Source organism: Lutra lutra, chromosome 1 (assembly GCF_902655055.1).
Source record: "Lutra lutra chromosome 1, mLutLut1.2, whole genome shotgun sequence".
Taxonomy (NCBI): Eukaryota; Metazoa; Chordata; class Mammalia; order Carnivora; family Mustelidae; genus Lutra; species Lutra lutra.
Window position 1 is genome coordinate 126553855 of NC_062278.1, and position 19131 is coordinate 126572985.

The 19131-nt window shown below is 38.2% G+C and overlaps 1 protein-coding gene across 3 annotated transcripts in view; it reads left to right on the forward strand.

The window, feature by feature from the left end:
- The window catches only part of PIK3CB (phosphatidylinositol-4,5-bisphosphate 3-kinase catalytic subunit beta), a 202865-nt gene that overhangs the window by 78840 nt on the left and 104894 nt on the right, over positions 1-19131 (forward strand). For all 3 annotated transcript variants that reach the window (XM_047735812.1, XM_047735832.1, XM_047735822.1), the window contains 2 exons: positions 4542-4728; positions 11782-12007. In XM_047735812.1, the coding sequence (XP_047591768.1) occupies positions 4558-4728; positions 11782-12007 (397 nt within the window). In that variant the 5' untranslated portion in view covers positions 4542-4557. The remainder of the gene's footprint in view (positions 1-4541; positions 4729-11781; positions 12008-19131) is intronic.

Below are 19131 nucleotides of genomic sequence, written 5' to 3' on the forward strand. Positions count from 1 at the left end.
GAAGCATGGGTCAAGCCCTCAAGAAGCTTATAGTTAACTGTGGTTTATTATGGTTAGTAATAATATAATAATAAAGACTTTTTTCTGGTAATTTAAGAGTTATTATGCAGAGGGTTGTGTAGTGCTCACACTCTGCAGCTAGACCCAACTTCAAATCCAGGACTGCTGTTTGGTAGTTATGAGATAACAACCTCTTTAAGTTCCTCAAGGAGTAATAATATTACTATAGGATGGTAATAAGGATAAAATACAGAAATGCATGTAAAGAAATTACTAGAATGCTGGCACAGAGTGAGAACTCAACCTTCAGCTGTTTTAGATTTTATTACCCTGTGAGCTTTTTTTTGAATTGTAGGAGTAGGGATAATAATGTTTTGTCTTAAAAACATTGAACAGGGGCGCCTGGGTAGCTCAGTGGGTTAAGCCGCTGCCTTCGGCTCGGGTCATGATCTCAGGGTCCTGGGATTGAGTCCCGCATCGGGCTCTCTGCTCGGCAGGGAGCCTGCTTCCCTCTCTCTCTCTCTCTGCCTGCCTCTCTGTCTACTTGTGATCTCTCTCTGTCAAATAAATAAATAAATAAAAACTTAAAAAAAAAAAAAAACATTGAACAGTTACAAAATGGCTGCTATGTGCTGATCACTTTTGGGGAAATGAAAGTAGTTGAAAATATATAATTCATAGCTCAAAAGAACTTAGGGCTTTTGAATTAAAAAAAAAACAAGTTAGCTGCAAATATTTATATTTGACTTACTAAGTTCCAGGCGTTCTTTCTTTAATTTTTATAGCTATGTGCTCTAAGGTAGTTACTGTTGATTTCATCATTTCACAGATAAGGGAACTTAGGTAGGGGAGAAGATAGATGATTTGCCTGAGATCTTTCAGCCGGTAAGGGATGGAACGAGCTCTCACAAGTAAGCTGTTGGATTCTGAGGCCACAGTCTTTCATCAGTGCACTATCTTGCTGACAGAAACAAGACTGGCACATGAGAAAGATTCAGGGCCTGTATAAGTGTCAGTGTAATGGGTCCAGATTATAAAAGGGTGTAAGAGTTAGGAGAGAGGAATCAGTAAAGGCTTGAATATTCAGGGAGTGCGGTTTCTTGCATCCTTGCCAACACCTGTTGTTTCTTGTGTTATTAATTTAGCTATTCTGACAGGTGTGAGATGGTATCTCATTGTGGTTTGATTTGTATTTCCTTGATGATGAGTGATGTTGAGCATCTTTTCATGTCTGTTAGCTATCTAAATGTCTTCTTTGGAGAAATGTCTTAATGTCTTCTGCCCATTTCTTAACTGGGTTATTTGTTTTCTGGGTGTTGAGTTTCATAAGTTCTTTGTTAGATTTTGGATACTTACCCTTTATCAGTATGTCATGCAAGTATCTTCTTCTGTAGCTGCCTTTTAGTTTTGTTGATTGCTTTCCTTCACTGTGCAGAAGCTTTTTATCTTGATGAAGTCATAATAGTTCATTTTTGCTTTTGTTTCCCTTGCTTCTGGTGATATGTCTAGTAAGAAGTTGCTACAGCTGTGGTCAGAGGTTGGTGCCTGTGTTCTCCTGTAGGATTTTTTTTTTTTTTTAAGATTTTATGTATTTATTTGACAGGCACAGATCTCAAGTAGGCAGAGAGGCAGGCAGAGAGAGAGGGGGGAAGCAGGCTCCCAGCTGAGCAGAGAGCCCAATGCGGGGCTTGATCCCAGGACCCTGAGATCATGACCTGAGCCGAAGGCAGAGGCTTTAACCCACTGAGCCACCCAGGCACCCCTTCTGTAGGATTTTGATGGTTTCCTGTCTCACACTAAAGTCTTTCATCTGTTTTGAATTTATTTTTGTGTATGGTGTAAGAAAGCAGACCAGTTTTGGGGCGCTTGGGTGGCTCAGTTGTTTAAGTATCTGCCTTTGGCTCAGCTCATGATCTCAGGGTCTTGGGATCGAGTCCATCAAGCTCCACGTAGGGCTCCCTGCCCAGCAGGATATCTCCTTCTCCTTGTTCCCCTGCTCTTTCCCTCTGCTTTCTCCCTCTGCTCTTTCCTTCTGCTCCTCTCTGCTCTCTCTCCAACTTTCTTTTGACATCCATTAACATGATAGGTGGTTCTCCATCTCCTCACTTTCAATCTGCAGGTGTCTTTAGGTCTAAAGTGAGTCTCTTGTAGCAGCGTATAGATAGATCTTAATCTATTAAGATCCCATTTTTAAGTAATCTCTGCACCAAATGTGGGGCTTGAACTCAACCCCACGAGTAAGAGTCACATGCTTCATTAAATGAGCCAACCAGGTGCCCCACCACCAGACCATTATTATATTTAACAAATGCAACAGTATTTCCTTAAAATCATCTAATATTTAATTCATATTTAATTTCCCAGTTTGTCTTAAAGATGTTTGTTTGTTTGTTTTTAAAATTTTATTTATTTGTCAGAGAGAGAGAGAGAGAGAACGCACAAGCAGGCAGAGTGGCAGGCAGAGGCAGAGAGAGAAGCAGGCTCCCTGCTGAGCAAGTAGCCTGATGTGGGACTGGATTCCAGAACTCTGGGATCATGACCTGAGCCAAAGGCAGAGGCTTAACCGACTGAGTCACCCAGGCGGCCCTAAAGATAGGTTTTTATAGCTGATTTGGTGAAATAAGTGTTGGATTTGGCTGTCTCCACTCCTAACACAGAACTGAGGCAGGGCTTGATCTTAGAACTATGAGATCATGAAGTATTCCAAAATGAAGAGCTCTAGGCTTAACCAGCTAAGCCACCCAGGTGCCCCTCCTAAATGTTGATTTGTTAACAGTCCTTGCACCATTTTCTTTTCTTATTGTTGATTAGCTTGTTTTGTTTTTGTTGATTACTTTTTTTTATTGATGATTCATTAGGAACTTGACCTATGCTTCCTTGAAGTCTTTAATTCCTTTCTCTGTTTTCCTATTTCTTGTAAACTGATAAATAGTTCAGATTTAGAGTCTTGATTAAATTCAGGTTCTTTTTGTTTGTTTGTTTTCTAAAATCAACTATATCCTATAGGGTGTGGTTAGTACTTCTCTTGCATTGTAGGAGGAGATACATGTCTGGATTATTCACAGGATTTAGATACTGTTAACCTGATACTGTTCATTATAAAGTTCCTCATCATCCTTTCACTTTATTTTGTAAAATTTTTTAGCATCCATAAATTATGCATTATTGCCTAGAATCAGTGTTTCATTAGAGGTTGCACAACGGTGGTTTTCTAATTTTATCATTCTTTCTGTGTTTATGAACTAAAGTTCTAAAAATTAAGGAAAAAACCTTACCCTCATCAGTCATTTGGTTACCCTGAAATATTTAGTATAAGCTGGTCAAAACATGTTTGATTTGCTTCCCCATTCTTTATCAATTTTCAGAATAGGGAGTTGGTCTTAGCAGTCTCCAGTGGTGATCAGTAAATTATTTATTTGTTTCTTTTTATTATTATTATTAAGTCACTTATTTGTATATTTTTGATGCATTTCAACCCGTGGATGTCATGAGTATTTCTGATGCTCAGAAGTGCTTCAAGTTGGCTCTTGTCTCTTTTGATGTGATGCTTTCATTCTTTCAGTAAATGGGATTTGAATCTTGATTTAATTAACTTCAGTGCCCGTGTTCCGCCCACTGTTATTGCTGGGCTTTCTTCAAGGAAGCTCTGAAGGAAGTCTTCTAGGTGCAGTTCAGGGGCGCATTTGTTGGAATAGGGGTTTGATTCCAGGAGTGTCAACATTTGTCTGAACATAGTTCCAACAGCAGATTAATAGCCTTTGTGGAGGTGGTGCAGTATAAGGCAAGCAAAGGAAATTAGTCCAGAAACATAGCACAAAGGGCCTTGCCAGCTGGGTTGAGGGATTTGGTGTTTTTAATTCTTAGGTGATGGGTCGTGAGACTATAAGTTCATGACATTTTGTTTCTCACATGAGATTGATAAATTAAAAAAAAAAGATTTATTTATTTTAGAGTGAGTGTGTTTAAATGGGGTGGGGGAAGGCAGTTTGAGAAAGAGGGAGAAAAGCACAGACTCCTTGCTGAGCATGGGGCCCAACACAGGGCTTGACCTGATGACCCCAATATCATGATCTAAGTTGAAATCAAGGGTCAGACAGATGCTCAACTGACTGAGCCACCCAGGTGCCCAGGTAGAAAATTATATTTGAAAGAAGGACCTCTTGACTGCTGTTTTCATTGGAGTTTGCAGAGAACTCAGCGAAAGAAGCCAATATTATTTAAGTAAAATCTGGAATACCTGTTGAGTGGTTGTTAACTGAATTTCTTAGAAACCTCTAATCTTAAATCTTTCATTTTTCATATGTGATAGACTTTTGTTGAATTTGAGTAGTGTGTGTGTGTGTGTGTGTGTTTAATGGAGCTAATGATAACCGACAGTGTTTTTAAATAATTTGTTTCTGGTGGCTTAATCTTTAATTAGCCATCTGTTATATTATTGGCTGTATTGAAATCCAAAGACTAATTATGGATTGGTGGTCTTTAACATATTTTAAGATTTGGCTAATTTTCTGTTTCACTACGTTTTACTTAATAATTTTTAGGTCCCCATGGTTATGAATGTGTGTCAGTTTCATAATGCCTCCTGCTATGGCAGACATCCTTGACATCTGGGCAGTGGATTCACAGTTAGCATCTGATGGCTCCATACCTGTGGATTTCCTTTTGCCCACTGGGATTTATATTCAGCTGGAGGTTCCTCGGGAAGCTACCATTTCCTATATTAAACAGGTATGTTAATAGGTGGAATTTTTATAAATGTAGCTTACTTACTATATCACTTAGGGGAAGATGTTATTCTATTAAGGAAAATGTTATTAATGTAAATCATATGGTCAGTTTGAGGGAAAATTAACGTTTAGGATTTTGATATATGCTTTGTTTTTTGTAGATGTATAAAAGTAATTCTCACTCTCATTTTTAATCTATATGTAATACCTGAATTAAGAAAAAATTATGTTAGTTTGAAATGTTCATTCAGGTTGTTTAAAGGAATTTGACATTGTCAAAGTTTTGAGTTAAAATCTTTTTAAGTACTATCTTTGAACTTGTCATACTTTTTTGTATGTGATTTTTGGTTGGTTGTCTCTTCCCCTTTTCTTTCCTCTTCTTCCCTCCATACCCCCACTACTCTTCATGATGATTGTGGGGAAGAAAAAGTTTTCCCCTAGTAGAGAATAGCATGCCCTCCTTTGGAAGCAAGTTCTTTTTTTTTTTTTTTTTAAGGTTTAATTTAAATTCAAGTTAGTTAATACACAGTATGATATAAGCTTCATGTGTACAATATAGTGATTCAACCGTTGCAAACAATACCCTGTGCTCATCTCTACAAGTGCACTCTGTACTCTTTAATCCCTATCACCTATTTCACCCATTCCCCCAACCACCTCCCTTCTGGTAACCATCACTTTGGGGAAGCAACTTCATTTATTTATTCATTCATTTATTTATTTATTTAGGTTTAAAGATTTTATTTATTTATTTGACAGAGATCACAATTAGGCATAGAGGCAGGCAGAGAGAGAGGGGGAAGCAGGCTCCCCACTGAGCAGAGAGCCCGATGTGTGGCTCGATCCCAGGACCCTGAGATCATGACCTGAGCTGAAGTCAGAGGCTTTAACCCACTGAACCATCCAGGCGCCCCGCAACTTCTTTTATATAACAAGTCTTGCTTGTTTTGTTGGATTATTTTTTCACGTGAATTGATGAGTGGTATTGATTTGTGAGTACAATGAAATGTAAATGAAATTATTTTCCTAAACTTTCTCTTTAATGTTTTCCAAATAGCTGAACCCAATATGAAAATCAGGGGATATGATATTTTTAAGAAAAAGTATTTATGATAAACCTTTTTAAAATTCTTGACTTTGGATAGCCTCTTAACTCTTTTTCAAGCTTCTTCATCTGGGAGACATGAGAATTCTAAAACTGCATGATCCCTGAAGTAGAAAACTAAAATACCCAAAAATTATTTTAGGTATCCCAAGATTTCAGAGGTATTAACCTGGTGTACAGGTTTAGTACTTATCATTATAGTCACCAGTGACAAGTATGGATGTCTGTGGCTGCACCTGAAGTTGGATTAAGCATTCATGCACTCCATTCTTTTAATTGTAAAACATACATAATGTGAAGTTTACCATAAGAATAATTTTTAGGTGCATAATTCTGTTGTATTAAATACATTCATAGTATTGCCCAACCATCAACCTTATACAGAAACACAAACACTGTTCTCGTTAAATAAAAAACTTTCTTCTCCAAGTCTCTGGTAATCCCTATTTTAGTTTCTGTCTCTAGGAATTTGTCTATTCCAGCTATCTTATAAAAGTGGAATCAAACAGTAGTTGTCCTTTTGTGTCTGACTTATCTTACCTACCATAATATTTTCAAAGGTCATCCATATTGTAATATAAGTCCAAATTTCATTCCTTTTTAAGACTTCGTAAAATTCCACTGTTTGGAATTTTATGCCACATTTTGTTTTTCTGTTCATCTCTTGATGGATATTTTGATTGTATCAGTCTTTTGGCTATTGTGGACATTGGCGTACAGATATCTGTTCGAGTCCCTGCTTTCAATTTTTTGGGGCATATGTCTGGAAATGGAATTTTTATATCTTTTGATAACTCTGTTTTAACTTTTTAAAGAACTGCCAGACTGTTTCCCACAGTTGCGTTATCCTTTTTCTTTCCCACCAGCAATACTCAGGAGTTCTAGTTTCTCCACATCCTGGCCAACACTTCTTATTTTCTGTTTTTGTCGTTTGTTTTTTATAACTGTATTTATAGCTGTGAAATGGTATCTTATTGCACTTTTTAGTTGTATTTCCCTGATGATTAATGATGTCAAGCATCTTTTCATGTTCTTAATGGCCATTTGTAGAATTTTCTGTTTAAGACCATTGTACATTTTGTAATTCAATTGTTTGCTTCTTGTTGTTGAGTCATAGGAGTTCTTCATATATCCTGGATATTAATCTCTTATCAGATACATAATTTGCAAATATTTTCTCCCATTCCTTGGGTTGCCTTTTTACTCGCAGTACTGTCCTTTGATGTATAAAATTTTTAAAATTTTTATGAAATCCAGTTTACCTATTCTTTCTTTTGTTGCCCAGCAGCACTGCTTTCTCCTGAATATAGCTGACTCTGAGGATTAGCTATGATTTTTACTAGGGTCTATTATTCTCAGCTCTTGGTTTTTGTACTGGCTGCAATTAAAAATTTGTAATCCACCTTGCCATTTGTATGGTGACCTTCTTTTATATGATTTCATTCAGGAAACTTGGGGGAAAATGACAAGAGATTGATTCTGCTTCTTCTGACAGGGCACTGTTAATTAATAATGATAATCCTGGTGAATAGAAAAGAATCCAGGAAAAACAATATTTTGTAAGGGAGGATGGTGCATACTTTGAATTTTCTGTTTTTTTGGGTTTTGTTTGTTTGTTTGTTTGTTTTTTAATTAGAAGTTACTTATGTTCATAAGAATGGTAAATATGAGGGCGCCTGGGTGGCTCAGTCATTAAGTGCCTGCCTTCTGCTCAGGTCATGATCCCAGCGTCCTGGAATCTAGCCCCACATTGGGCTCCCTGCTCGGCGGGAAGCCTGCCTCTCCCTCTCCCACTCCCCCTCTCTCACTGTCTGTCTATGTCAAGTAAATAAAATCTTTAAAAAAAATGGTAAACCAAACTATGGAAAGAACCTAGATGTCCATCAACAGACGAATGGATAAAGAAGATGTGGTATATATACACAATGGAATACTATGCAGCCATCAAAAGAAATGAAATCTTGCCATTTGCGACGACGTGGATGGAACTAGAGGGTATCATGCTTAGCGAAATAAGTCAATCGGAGAAAGACAACTATCATATGATCTCCTTGATATGAGGGAGAGGAGATGCAACATGGGGGGTTAAGGGGGTAGGAGAAGAGTAAATGAAACAAGATGGGATTGGGAGGGAGACAAACCATAAGTGACTCTTAATCTCACAAAACAAACTGAGGGTTGATGGGGGGAGGGGGGTTGGGGAAGAGGGGGTGGGGTTATGGACATTGGGGAGGGTATGTGCTATGGTGAGTGCTGTGAAGTATGTAAACCTGGCGATTCACAGACCTGTACCCCTGGGGATAAAAATATATTATATGTTTATAAAAAATAAAATTTTAAAAAATGGTAAATATGGACATCTTCATAGATAATCACTTTTTTAAAAATTGAAGTAGAGTTGACATACAATATTATATTTCAGGTGTACAAACTATGATTCAGCAGTTACATACATTATGAAATGTTTACCATGATATGTATAGTTACTATCACCACAACAAGTTATTCCAATATTATTGACTGTATTCTTACTGCCGTACTTTTCATCTCCATGATTTATTTATTTCATAACTGGTATTTTGATTTTTTTTTTAAAGATTTTATTTATTTATTTGACAGACAGAGATCACAAGTAGGCAGAGAGGCAGACAGATAGAGAGAGAGGTGGAAGCAGGCTCCCTGCAGAACACAGAGCCTGATGTGGGGCTCGATCCCAGGACACTGGGACCATGACCTGAGCCGAAGGCAGAGGCTTTAACCCACTGAGCCACCCAGGTGCCCCGGTATTTTGATTTTTTAATCCCCTTCATCTATTTCACCTTTCCCCCCATCAGTTTGTTCTTTGTATTTATTAGTTTCTGTTTTTATTTTTGTTTTTTAGATGCTACATATAAGTGAGATCATGTGGTGTTTGTCTTTCTCTGACTTATTTACTTAGCATAAGGCTAGGTTTTGGTATATACTTTTTTTTTTTTATATACTTATAAATGGCATTGTTTTCATTTCTTTGCTAGTTTATGGAAACAACAGGTTTTTGTATATTTTGTATTCTGCAACTTTGTGGAATTCATTTATTCTAATATTTTTTGTGGAATCTTTAGGGTTTTTTATATATAGTATCATGTCTTATGCAAATAGTGACAATTTTACTTCTTCTTTAACAATTTGGATACTTTTCCTTTTTGTGTGATTGCTCTGACTGGGTCTTCTAATACTGTATGTTGAATAAAGGTGGTGAGAGTAGACATTTTTGTCTTGTTCCTGATCTTAGAGCAATAGCTTTCAGCTTTTCACCATAAGTATGATGTTAGCCATGGGTTTATCATATATGGCTTTATAATGTTGAAGTATATTTTCTCTGTTCCCACCTTTTTGAGAGTTTTTATGATGAACAAATTTGGAATTTGTCAAATGCTGTTTTGGCGTCTTCTGAGATGATTAGATGATTTTATCTTTCGTTTTGGTATATCATCTTGATTGATTTTTGGATGATGAGCCATCTTTGCATCTCTGGAATATTTCCTACCTGACTGTGATGAACCTTTTAATGTCTTGTTGAATTTGCATTGCTAGTATTTTGTTGAAGATTTTTGCACCTGTGTTCATTGGGGATACTAGTATGTAATTTTTTTTTTTTTTTTTGGGTAGTGTCTTTTTGATTTTGGTATCAGAGTAATGCTGGCCTTGTAGAATGAATTTGGAAACATTCCTTCCTCCTTTTTTTGGATGAGTTAGAAAAGAATTGTGGGGTGCCTAGATGGCTTAGTTGGTTAAGTTTCTGACTCTTTTTTTTTTTAAAGATTTTATTTATTTATTCAACAGGCAGATCACAAGTAGGCAGAGAGGCAGGCAGAGAGAGGGGGAAGCAATCTTCCTGCCGAGCAGAGAGCCTGATGCGGGGCTGGATCCCAGGACCCTGAGACCACGACCCAAGCCGAAGGCAGAGGCCCAACCCACTGAACCACCCAGGCGCCCCTCTGACTCTTTTTTTTTTTTTTTTTTTTTTTTTAAGATTTTATTTATTTATTTGACAGAGAGAAATCACAAGTAAGCAGAGAGGCAGGCAGAGAGAGAGGAGGAAGCAGGCTACCCGCTGAGCAGAAAGCCCGATGTGGGGCTCGAACCCAGGACCTGGGATCATGACCTGAGCCGAAGGCAGCGGCTCAACCCACTGAGCCACCCAGGCGCCCCTCTTTTTTTTTTTTTTAAAGATTTTATTTATTTATTTGAAAGAGATCACAAGTAGGTAGAGAAGCAGGCACAGAGAGAGAGGGGGGAAGCAAGTTCCCTGCTGAACAGAGAGCCTGATGCGGGGCTTGATCCCAGGACCCTGGGATCATGACCTGAGCAGAAGCCAGAGGCTTTAACCCACTGAGCCTCTCAGGTGCCCTTAAGTTTCTGACTCTTAAGTTGGCCTCAGTTCATGATCTCAGGGTTGTGCAGTTGGGCCCATGCTCAGTGCAGAGTCTGCTTGAGATTCTTTCTCTCCCTCTCCCTGTTCTTCTTTCCTCGCTTGCATGCTTGTGGCACACGCTTTCTCTATCAAATACATAAATAAAAGAAATCTTTAGAAAAAAAGAAAAGGATTGATATTCATTTCTTTTTTCCCCCCACCCGGAGAGGGAGAGAGGGGCAGGCAGAGGGGAAGAAAGAGAATCTTTAGCAGGCTCTATGCCCAGCAAGGAGCCTATGGCCGGTCTCTATCTCAGGACCCTGAGATCATGATCTTAGCCAAAATCAAGAGTAGGATGCTTAACTGAAAGAGCCATTCAGGCACCCGATACCTGATATTCATTGTTTTTTGAATGTTTGGTGGAATTCAGCAATGCAGCCATCTGGTTCTAGACTTTTTTTTTTTTTTAAGATTTTATTTATTTAATCTGACACACACAGAGTGAGAGAAGACAAGCGGAGGAACGGCAGGGGGGAGAGGGAGAAGCAGGCTCCCTGCTGAGCAGGGAGCCTTATAGGGTGGGGGTGGGGTGGGGGTGGGGGAGTGGCTACGCTTGACCTAAGCCGAAGGCCAACAAAGTTTACTTGACTTAGCCACCCACCGGCCCCTAGACTTTTTTTTTTGGTGCAAGTTTTTTTAAATTACTGATTCAATTTCATTACTGGTTATCACTCTGTTTAGAGTATCTGCTTTTTTTCTGATTAAGCCTTAGAAGATTGTACGTTTCTAGGAATTTATCTGTTTCTTTTGGTTTTCCAATTTGTTGCCATATAATTTTTTATAGTAGTCTCTTAAAAGTCTTTTGTATTTCTGTGGTGTCAGTTGTAACTTCTCTTTCATTTCTGATTTTGAGTCCTCTCTCTTAAGAAGTCTGGCAGATACTCACTTAATTTTGTTTATGTAAATGCATTTTTTGTGCATTGTACTATTACTTACAAATATGGGTTAATACTATATGTATTCCCTTGTAAGTTGGTATTTTATTTATTTTTTTCTAAATTATTTTCATTAACATATAATGCGTTATTTGCGCCAGAGGTGCAGGTCTGTGAATCATCAGTCTTACACATTTCACAGAACTCACCATTGCCCATACCCTCCCCAATGTCCAACCACCTATCCAACCCAACCACCCTATCCATACCCCTCCACCCCCAGCATCTCTCAGTTTGTTTTGTGAGATTAAGAGTCTCCTATGGTTTTCTCCCTCCTGATCCCATCTTGTAAGTTGGTATTTAAAAAAAAACAAAAACAAAAGCAAAAAACCCTTAATATATCTTGGACAACTTTCCATGTTACTGTGAATTTTTATTTTAATTTTACAGATTTGTAATATTTTATAGTTGATTTAGCCAGTCCTTCATTGCTAAACATTTGGCTTGTCCTATTTTTTTTTAGTTTTATAGAGAGTGCTGTAGTGAGTATCCTTGTAGACGTATCTTTGTACACTTGAACAAGTTTTTATGTTCCAGAAAGGTCTTATTTTTTTCCTGCAGATGTTATGGAAGCAAGTTCACAATTACCCAATGTTTAACCTCCTTATGGAAATTGACTCCTATATGTTTGCATGTGTGAATCAAACTGCTGTATATGAGGAGCTTGAAGATGAAACAAGAAGACTCTGTGATGTCAGACCTTTTCTTCCAGTTCTCAAATTAGTGACAAGAAGTTGTGACCCAGGGGAAAAATTAGACTCAAAAATTGGAGTCCTTATAGGAAAAGGTAACTTAAAAACTTATTGGTATGAATTCTTTACATATTTATGGTTGTATGTATAAACATGTAAGTATGATCAAAGACATTGCTTTGTAGAGTGTGGCTCAAAGGCCAATACTTATTTGTAAATTTATAACTAGTCTGAGATAAGGTGCATGTAACAATTGAGAGTAAATGTTTATAAATTCCTGTAGCAATGTTATAACCCCTGGGACACTATGGTAATATGTTTTGTGTATCTTTTTTAGTGACTTATTTTTATTAGCCAGAGTATATGCCCTTTTTTTGGCAGATTGGAAAGGAAAAAGTTGTCCCTTTGTCTCAGATAGTTTGAGAAGCCCTTTTCTAAGAGATACATCCTCCATTTCTTTTGAACTTCCTCTACACTATATACACAATTTATATAAAATTCTGTATATCAAGACTTTAAGCTAATTGAAAAGTTTCTGTCAATAACCCATATTACTGACAAATTTTACTCCTTAACTAAAATTATCTTTAAGTACTGATACTTTTGTAGGGAGTCAGGATATGTTATGTCCACATTATTCTTTGCAAATTAATTCCAGGGAGAATCGTAACAAAATGTGATAGAGTATCTTTTGCTATAATAATGTTAGGTATCACATGGGCCAATGGTATATCAATATCCTGCTTTAGACATGATACTAGAATTAAGTACTATGAGAGGTTTACTGCAGAGGAGGCTTGAAGTTTATTTATTTTGCAGTAGCAGTTTTGTGTTGTTGTTTTCATTTTTATTTTTTAAGAGACTTGAAATTGAAATACAAAACCAAACAACTCACTGGAGGCTTTTGGATTTGGATTAGCCTCTTGTATTGACTAAATTCACTCTCAAAAGATAATATAGTACCATCCCATTTAATATCATAAGTGTCTTCAAGATAACCTAGTATCATCCCTTCTAAGAACCATGTCCTGTAAGATTGCATTCTTTGATCTTGACCTATAGTGATTCAGACTAACTAATGATTACAAGTGTAGGGCTACATTCTTCCCTCTGAGTGCTTAGAAGAAGAACAGAACTTTGTTGAATTACTGAATGACAGCCTATGTGTATTTCTTTCTCTTTTCTCTATGTATTTCTTTTTTCTTTCTTTTTCTTTTCTTTTTTTTTTTTCAAGTAGGCTCCATGCTGGGCCTACCAGTACCAGGCTTGAACTCAACAACACTGAGATCAAGACCTGAGCAGAGATCAAGAGTCAGATTGCTCACTGACTGGGCCACCCAAGTACCCAGACAGTATAGTACTTAAAAAGGTTTGATTACTTCAGAGGAGAGCTAGTTCGGTTTAGGAAATAATTTTTTGTTTCTTCAATAAGTTTGTAATTATTTACCATATAGGATTCATTCACTCACCCACCCAACCATCCATCACTCCTTCCTTCCTTCCTCCCTCCCTCCCTCTCTCCCTCTCCCCCCTACCCCCACCTCTTATTTTTTTATTTTTAAGTAATCTCCACACCCTGTGTGGGGCTTGAACTCACAACCCTGAGATCAAGAGTCACATGCTCCACTGACTGAGCCATCCAGGAGACCCCACAATTTTCTTATATGTTAATGGCCTCATTAGAAAGCACTCCTTTCCATTTGCTAGGGCTCCAAAGATTTTTTCAATAAACTTTAAATTCTTCATTACAAAAAGTCTCTCCTTTGTTTGAATTGAAGAATATATGGGAAAGTAAAAAATAATAAATAATGACTTATAGTGTTATTGAAGACAAGAATATCCACTGATAATATTGAGATATAGTTCTTTCCAAGTGGCTTTTTGTGTATGTGTCTCTGTGTGTATGAAATATATAGCTTTTAGGTTTCCCTGCTGATGGAAGGAAGTAGACCAGAACCACACTGATTGTTAAGGATTAAATATTTGATAACCCAAAAGATTAGCATCACAGAGAGAGCTAACTTTTGTCAGGATATAGATATCTTTCTGAGATGTATCATGTTTTCAAAATTTAGATCACTACACTATCTTCTAGTTGTGATCTTCAAAAAATATGGGCTCATTAGCCACTGTTATCTCTACATGAGCATGGCAGATTTAGCAAATATATACTAGATGCAAATATTACATGAGATATAGTCAATGATGAAAATCATTCATGGTTTATCTAATTCAAATAGAATTGGGCGCGCTGTTTTTTGGTCTTTGTTTTTATTTGGCAACCCTGACTTTACCTTGCCACAGTGCAGGGGTCATATGTATGTAATATATAAATTGAATTTTTCTTTCTATAAGCAGTGTGACCATATTTTGTTCTGTATCGTAAGGTTTATTATATGAAAACTTTTAATGAAATGTGCCCTGCAGTTTGAGTGATCAAGATGCAAACTCTTGTTTTATATTAAACTGAACAGCTTATGGGTCACCTAGGTGGCTCAGTGGTTAAGCATCTGCCTTCGGCTCAAGTCATGATATCAGGGTTCTGGGATCAAACTCCAAGTTGGTTCCCTGCTTGGTGGGGATCGTGCTTCTCCCTCTCCCACTGCAGTCTCCATGCTTTTGCTTGCTCTCTCTCTCTGTCAAATAAAGAAATAAAATCTTAAAAAAAATAAAATGAACAGTTTATAAATGCTTAACAATAAACTATACTTTAAGATTTTCAGCATATCTAGAAAACCTGATGTTAATGATCATATACACAGATTCAAGTGTTAACATGCATTTAGGAAGTTTTGAGTAAGTCTGTTTTAATATTTTGGAATGAATTTTCACTTTAAGTACCTAAGAAGTCCGTTTTCGCAGTTGCTAATTTGTATGTGATGACTATAACCGGGGCTTGGTGACGTCATGCTTCCTGGTAAAACAATAAACAATTATTTCAGTTTAACTTCAGGAACGAGTTTGCTGCCTTCTCCTCCCCCAAAGAAAACAATGGAACCTTTACAGATGTTATTGCCCTGGTGGGTCTAAAAATACCTTTTCCTTCATGATGATGTATCTCATTTTATTTTTTAATGTTTATTATAAATAATTATTTACAGAGCTTCTATTTGTCTTCTGATTATGCTCTGTGGTGAAGGTCACCCCTTCAAATGCCCATTAAATCTTGACCAGAGGATTTTGTCAGCATCCTGAAAAAAAAAATTTTGAAAACTCCCTTATTTTTTCCCTGACCTATCTTAAGTTGTGGTATATATATATATATTTTTTAAAATATTAATTTATTTGACAGAGAGAGTGAGAGAGCACAAGCAGGGGCAGAGAGAGAGGGAGAAGCAGGCTCCTCCTGAGCAGGGAGCCTGATCCAGGGCTCGATCCCAGAATCCTGGGATCATGACCTGAGCCAAAGGCAGAGGCTTAACCCACCGAGCCACCCAGGTGCCCCGAGTTGTGGTATATTTTAAAGTGACTGCAGGATTTTAACAGTATCTTTATTTTTTTTTTAAAGTTTTTATTTATTTATTGGACAGACAGAGATCACAAGTAGGCAGAGAGGCAGGCAGAGAGAGACGGAGAGGCAGGCAGAGAGAGATGAGAGCAGAGAGCCTGATGCGGGACTCGATCCTAGGACCCCGGGTTCATGACCCGAGCCGAAGGCAGAGGCTTTAACCCACTGAGCCCCGAGTTGTGGTATATTTTAAAGTGACTGCAGGATTTTAACAGTATCTTTATTTTTTTTTAAAGTTTTTATTTATTTATTGGACAGACAGAGATCACAAGTAGGCAGAGAGGCAGGCAGAGAGAGACGGAGAGGCAGGTAGAGAGAGACGAGAGCAGAGAGCCTGATGCGGGACTCGATCCTAGGACCCCGGGTTCATGACCCGAGCCGAAGGCAGAGGCTTTAACCCACTGAGCCACCCAGGCGCCCTTAACAGTATCTTTAATGTGAAGAAAATATTCATGCAATACCTTTTTTCTTTTAAGATTTTATTTATTTATGTGGTAGAGAGAGAGAGAGTGAGCACGCGTGTGTGCACTATCAAGGGAAGTGACAGGCAAAGGAAGCAGGCTCCCTCTTGGGAGCCAGACATGGGGCTCAATCCCAGATCCCAGGACCCTGGGATCATGACCTGAGCCAAAGGCAGGTAAGTAACCGACTGAGCCACCCAGGTGCCCCCACTCAGTGCTTTTTTTATGTGAAAAAATTATATTTGGGACACCTGGGTGCTCAGTCGGTTAAACATCTCACTATTGATCTCAGCTCAGGTCTTGATCTCAGGGTTGTGAGTTCAAGCCCTGAGTTGGACTCCATGCTGGGTGGGATGCCTATTTAAAAAAAAAATTATGGGGCACCTGGGTGGCTCAGTGGGTTAAGCCCCTGCCTTCGGCTCAGGTCATGATCCCAGGTCCTGGGTTCGAGCCCCACATCGGGCTTTCTGCTCAGCAGGGAGCCTGCTTCCTCCTCTCTCTCTGCCTGCCTCTCTGCCTACTTGTGATTTCTCTCTGTCAAATAAATAAATAAAATCTTTAAAAAAAATTAAAAAAATAAAAAAATAAAAAAATTATACTTGATTGTAAATGATACAATATTCTTATCTTGAAATTTAAGGCTTTGTATCAAATTTTCTTACCAGAAGACATGTAGAAATTAAGGTTAAAATTAAATTACTTAACCTAATTGTTTTATTTATTTATTTTTAAAGTAATCTCTACATCCATTCTGGGGCTTGAACTCACAACCCAGAGATTAAGAGTTGCATGCTCTTCCGACTGAACTAACTAGGCACTCTGCTAATTTCTTATTTTTGGCAAAGTGTCTGTTTTTTTTTTTTTTTTTAAGATTTTATTTATTTATTTATTTGAGAGACAGATCACAAGCAGGCAGAGAGACAGGCAGAGAGAGAGGGGGAAACAGGTTCCCCGTGGAGCAGAGAGCTCGATGTGGGGCTCGACCCCAGGACACTGGGACCATGACCCGAGCTGAAGTCAGAGGCTTTAACCCACTGAGCTACCCAGGTGCCCCAAAGTGTCTATTTTTAAGAACTCTTTGTAGTGGTTTCTAAATTCAAGTTTTATTTTTTATTTATTTTTTAAAAGCAGATTCTCAGATTGGAATTCAGTGAGTCTGGGATGAATTAAAGAAATCTATACTCTTCAGATGGTTCTAACAGCTATATGAGCAGAGTTCCTTATTTACAATATATTGAAAAAATTACCGAAGCAGTAGCAATTGCAGTTCAACAGTATGTATCAAATGTTTTAAATTGGGACTACAGCAGTGAGCTTGGGTCTTTGCTTGGAGCTCACAATGCTGTGGGAAATATGGATCAGTAAATAGACAATTACAATACAGTGTGTAAACTGCTATAAGTCAAAGAGGTAAAATCAACTGAGTGAGAGAGGGTTGGCTTTATAGAAGACACACAACTAAACTGAGCCTTCAGTGCTGATGAGGAGTTGAGCAGGTAGGAGGAGTTAGAAGGATAATTGAATGGGAATGGCACCTGTGAAGAATGGCCTATTCACGGAATAAAAGTAATTGGTTATGGTTTGCGTAAAGGGATAGCTAAGACAAATAGGAAGATGAGAGAGGCAACCAGCTTCAGAGTATGTGGAGCCATTCAGGCCATATGAAAAATTAGAGACTGATTCCTAAAAGCAATTGGGAAGTATCAAAAGGATTTAAATGGTGGAGTAACATGATCAGATTATATTTATAAAGATGATTCACATTGTAAAATAGAGAATGAATCAGAGAGATTAAGACTGGGAATAGAGAAGTAGTGAAAACTGATGTGGTAACCCAAGGGAGGGATGGTGATGGCCAGGATTAAATTAATGACTGCAGGAACTAGAAGAGTAGACAGAGTTGAGGAACATTTAGAAAGTGGATTAGACATGACTTTTAGTAGAAAAGGGAGATAAAGAGTTTGATTTTTGTTAGATGTATTAGGTACTCATTTTTCTTTCCTTACCTGTAATACCTATGTCTGTGGGTAGAAGTACTTTCAGCAGTGCTGGGGAAAAATCTCCAAAGTGCCTCAGCTAGTTTGTGTTAAGTTACGTTTCCTTCATAGCTGATTTAGAGTATGTATTTCCATTCCAGATCTAAAACTCTCCAGGAAGTCACAATGTACCCTCAGGATTTTAACTTTGCTGCATTATGCAACTTGAACATTTTTATTTTTCTGTATTTAATGCCACAATTGATTCTAATATTTATTTAGTAAAGATTTTTATTTGAGGGGGAGGGGCAGAGCAAGATGGAGAAAGTTTTTTTTCCTTTAAAGTTTTTTTTTTTTTTTTTAAAGATTTTATTTATTTATTTGAGAGAGAGAGAGAGCATGAGAGGGGAGAAGGTCAGAGGGAGAAGCAGACTCCCCACAGAGCTGGGAGCCTGATGTGGGACCCGATCCCAGGACTCCAGGATCATGACCTGAGCTGAAGGCAGTGGCCTAACCCACTGAGCCACCCAGGCGCCCTTCTTTAAAGGTGTTTTATTCATTTGGGATAGAGAGAGAGGGAGAGAGAGAACAAGCACAAGCTAGGGGAGAGGCAGAAGGAGAAGGAGAAGCAGACTCCCCGCTGAACTGGGAGCTGACATGGGGCTCAATCCCAGGACCTGGGGATCATGACCCAAGCTGAAGGCAGATACTTAACCATCTGAGCTACCCAAGCACCCCAGGGAGAAAGAGTCTTGAGCAGACTCTGTGCTGAGTATAGAGACAGATGTAGGGCTCGATCTCACGACCCTGAGATCATGACCTCAACCAAAACCAAGCATTGGACACTTGGCCGACTGAGCCCCCCAGGAACACCTAAGCAGCACTTTAGAAGAATGAGAGAGCTGGCACTGAAAAGTCTCCTCAATACATGCACAGGATTGATGTAGTTTTGGGGTGTTGCTGGGATTTAGAGCCCACAGCCAAGAAAGAATTCTTGAGACATCTTCAGTGCAAAAAGGTGGTTTTATTAAAGCATGGGGACAGGACCTGTGTGCAGAAAGAGCTGTACTGGGATCATGAGGTGTGGCCAGTCTGAATAATCTTTAAATTAAAATGTTTGCCAATCTCACCATTAATTTTTATATGTAATGTACATATAAAAATTTCTGCATGTTCATTTATTGTAGATTTCAGGGATTATTTATTTTTTATTTTATTAAAAAAATTTTTTTTTATTTGACACAGAGAGAGATCACCAGTAGGCAGAGGCAGAG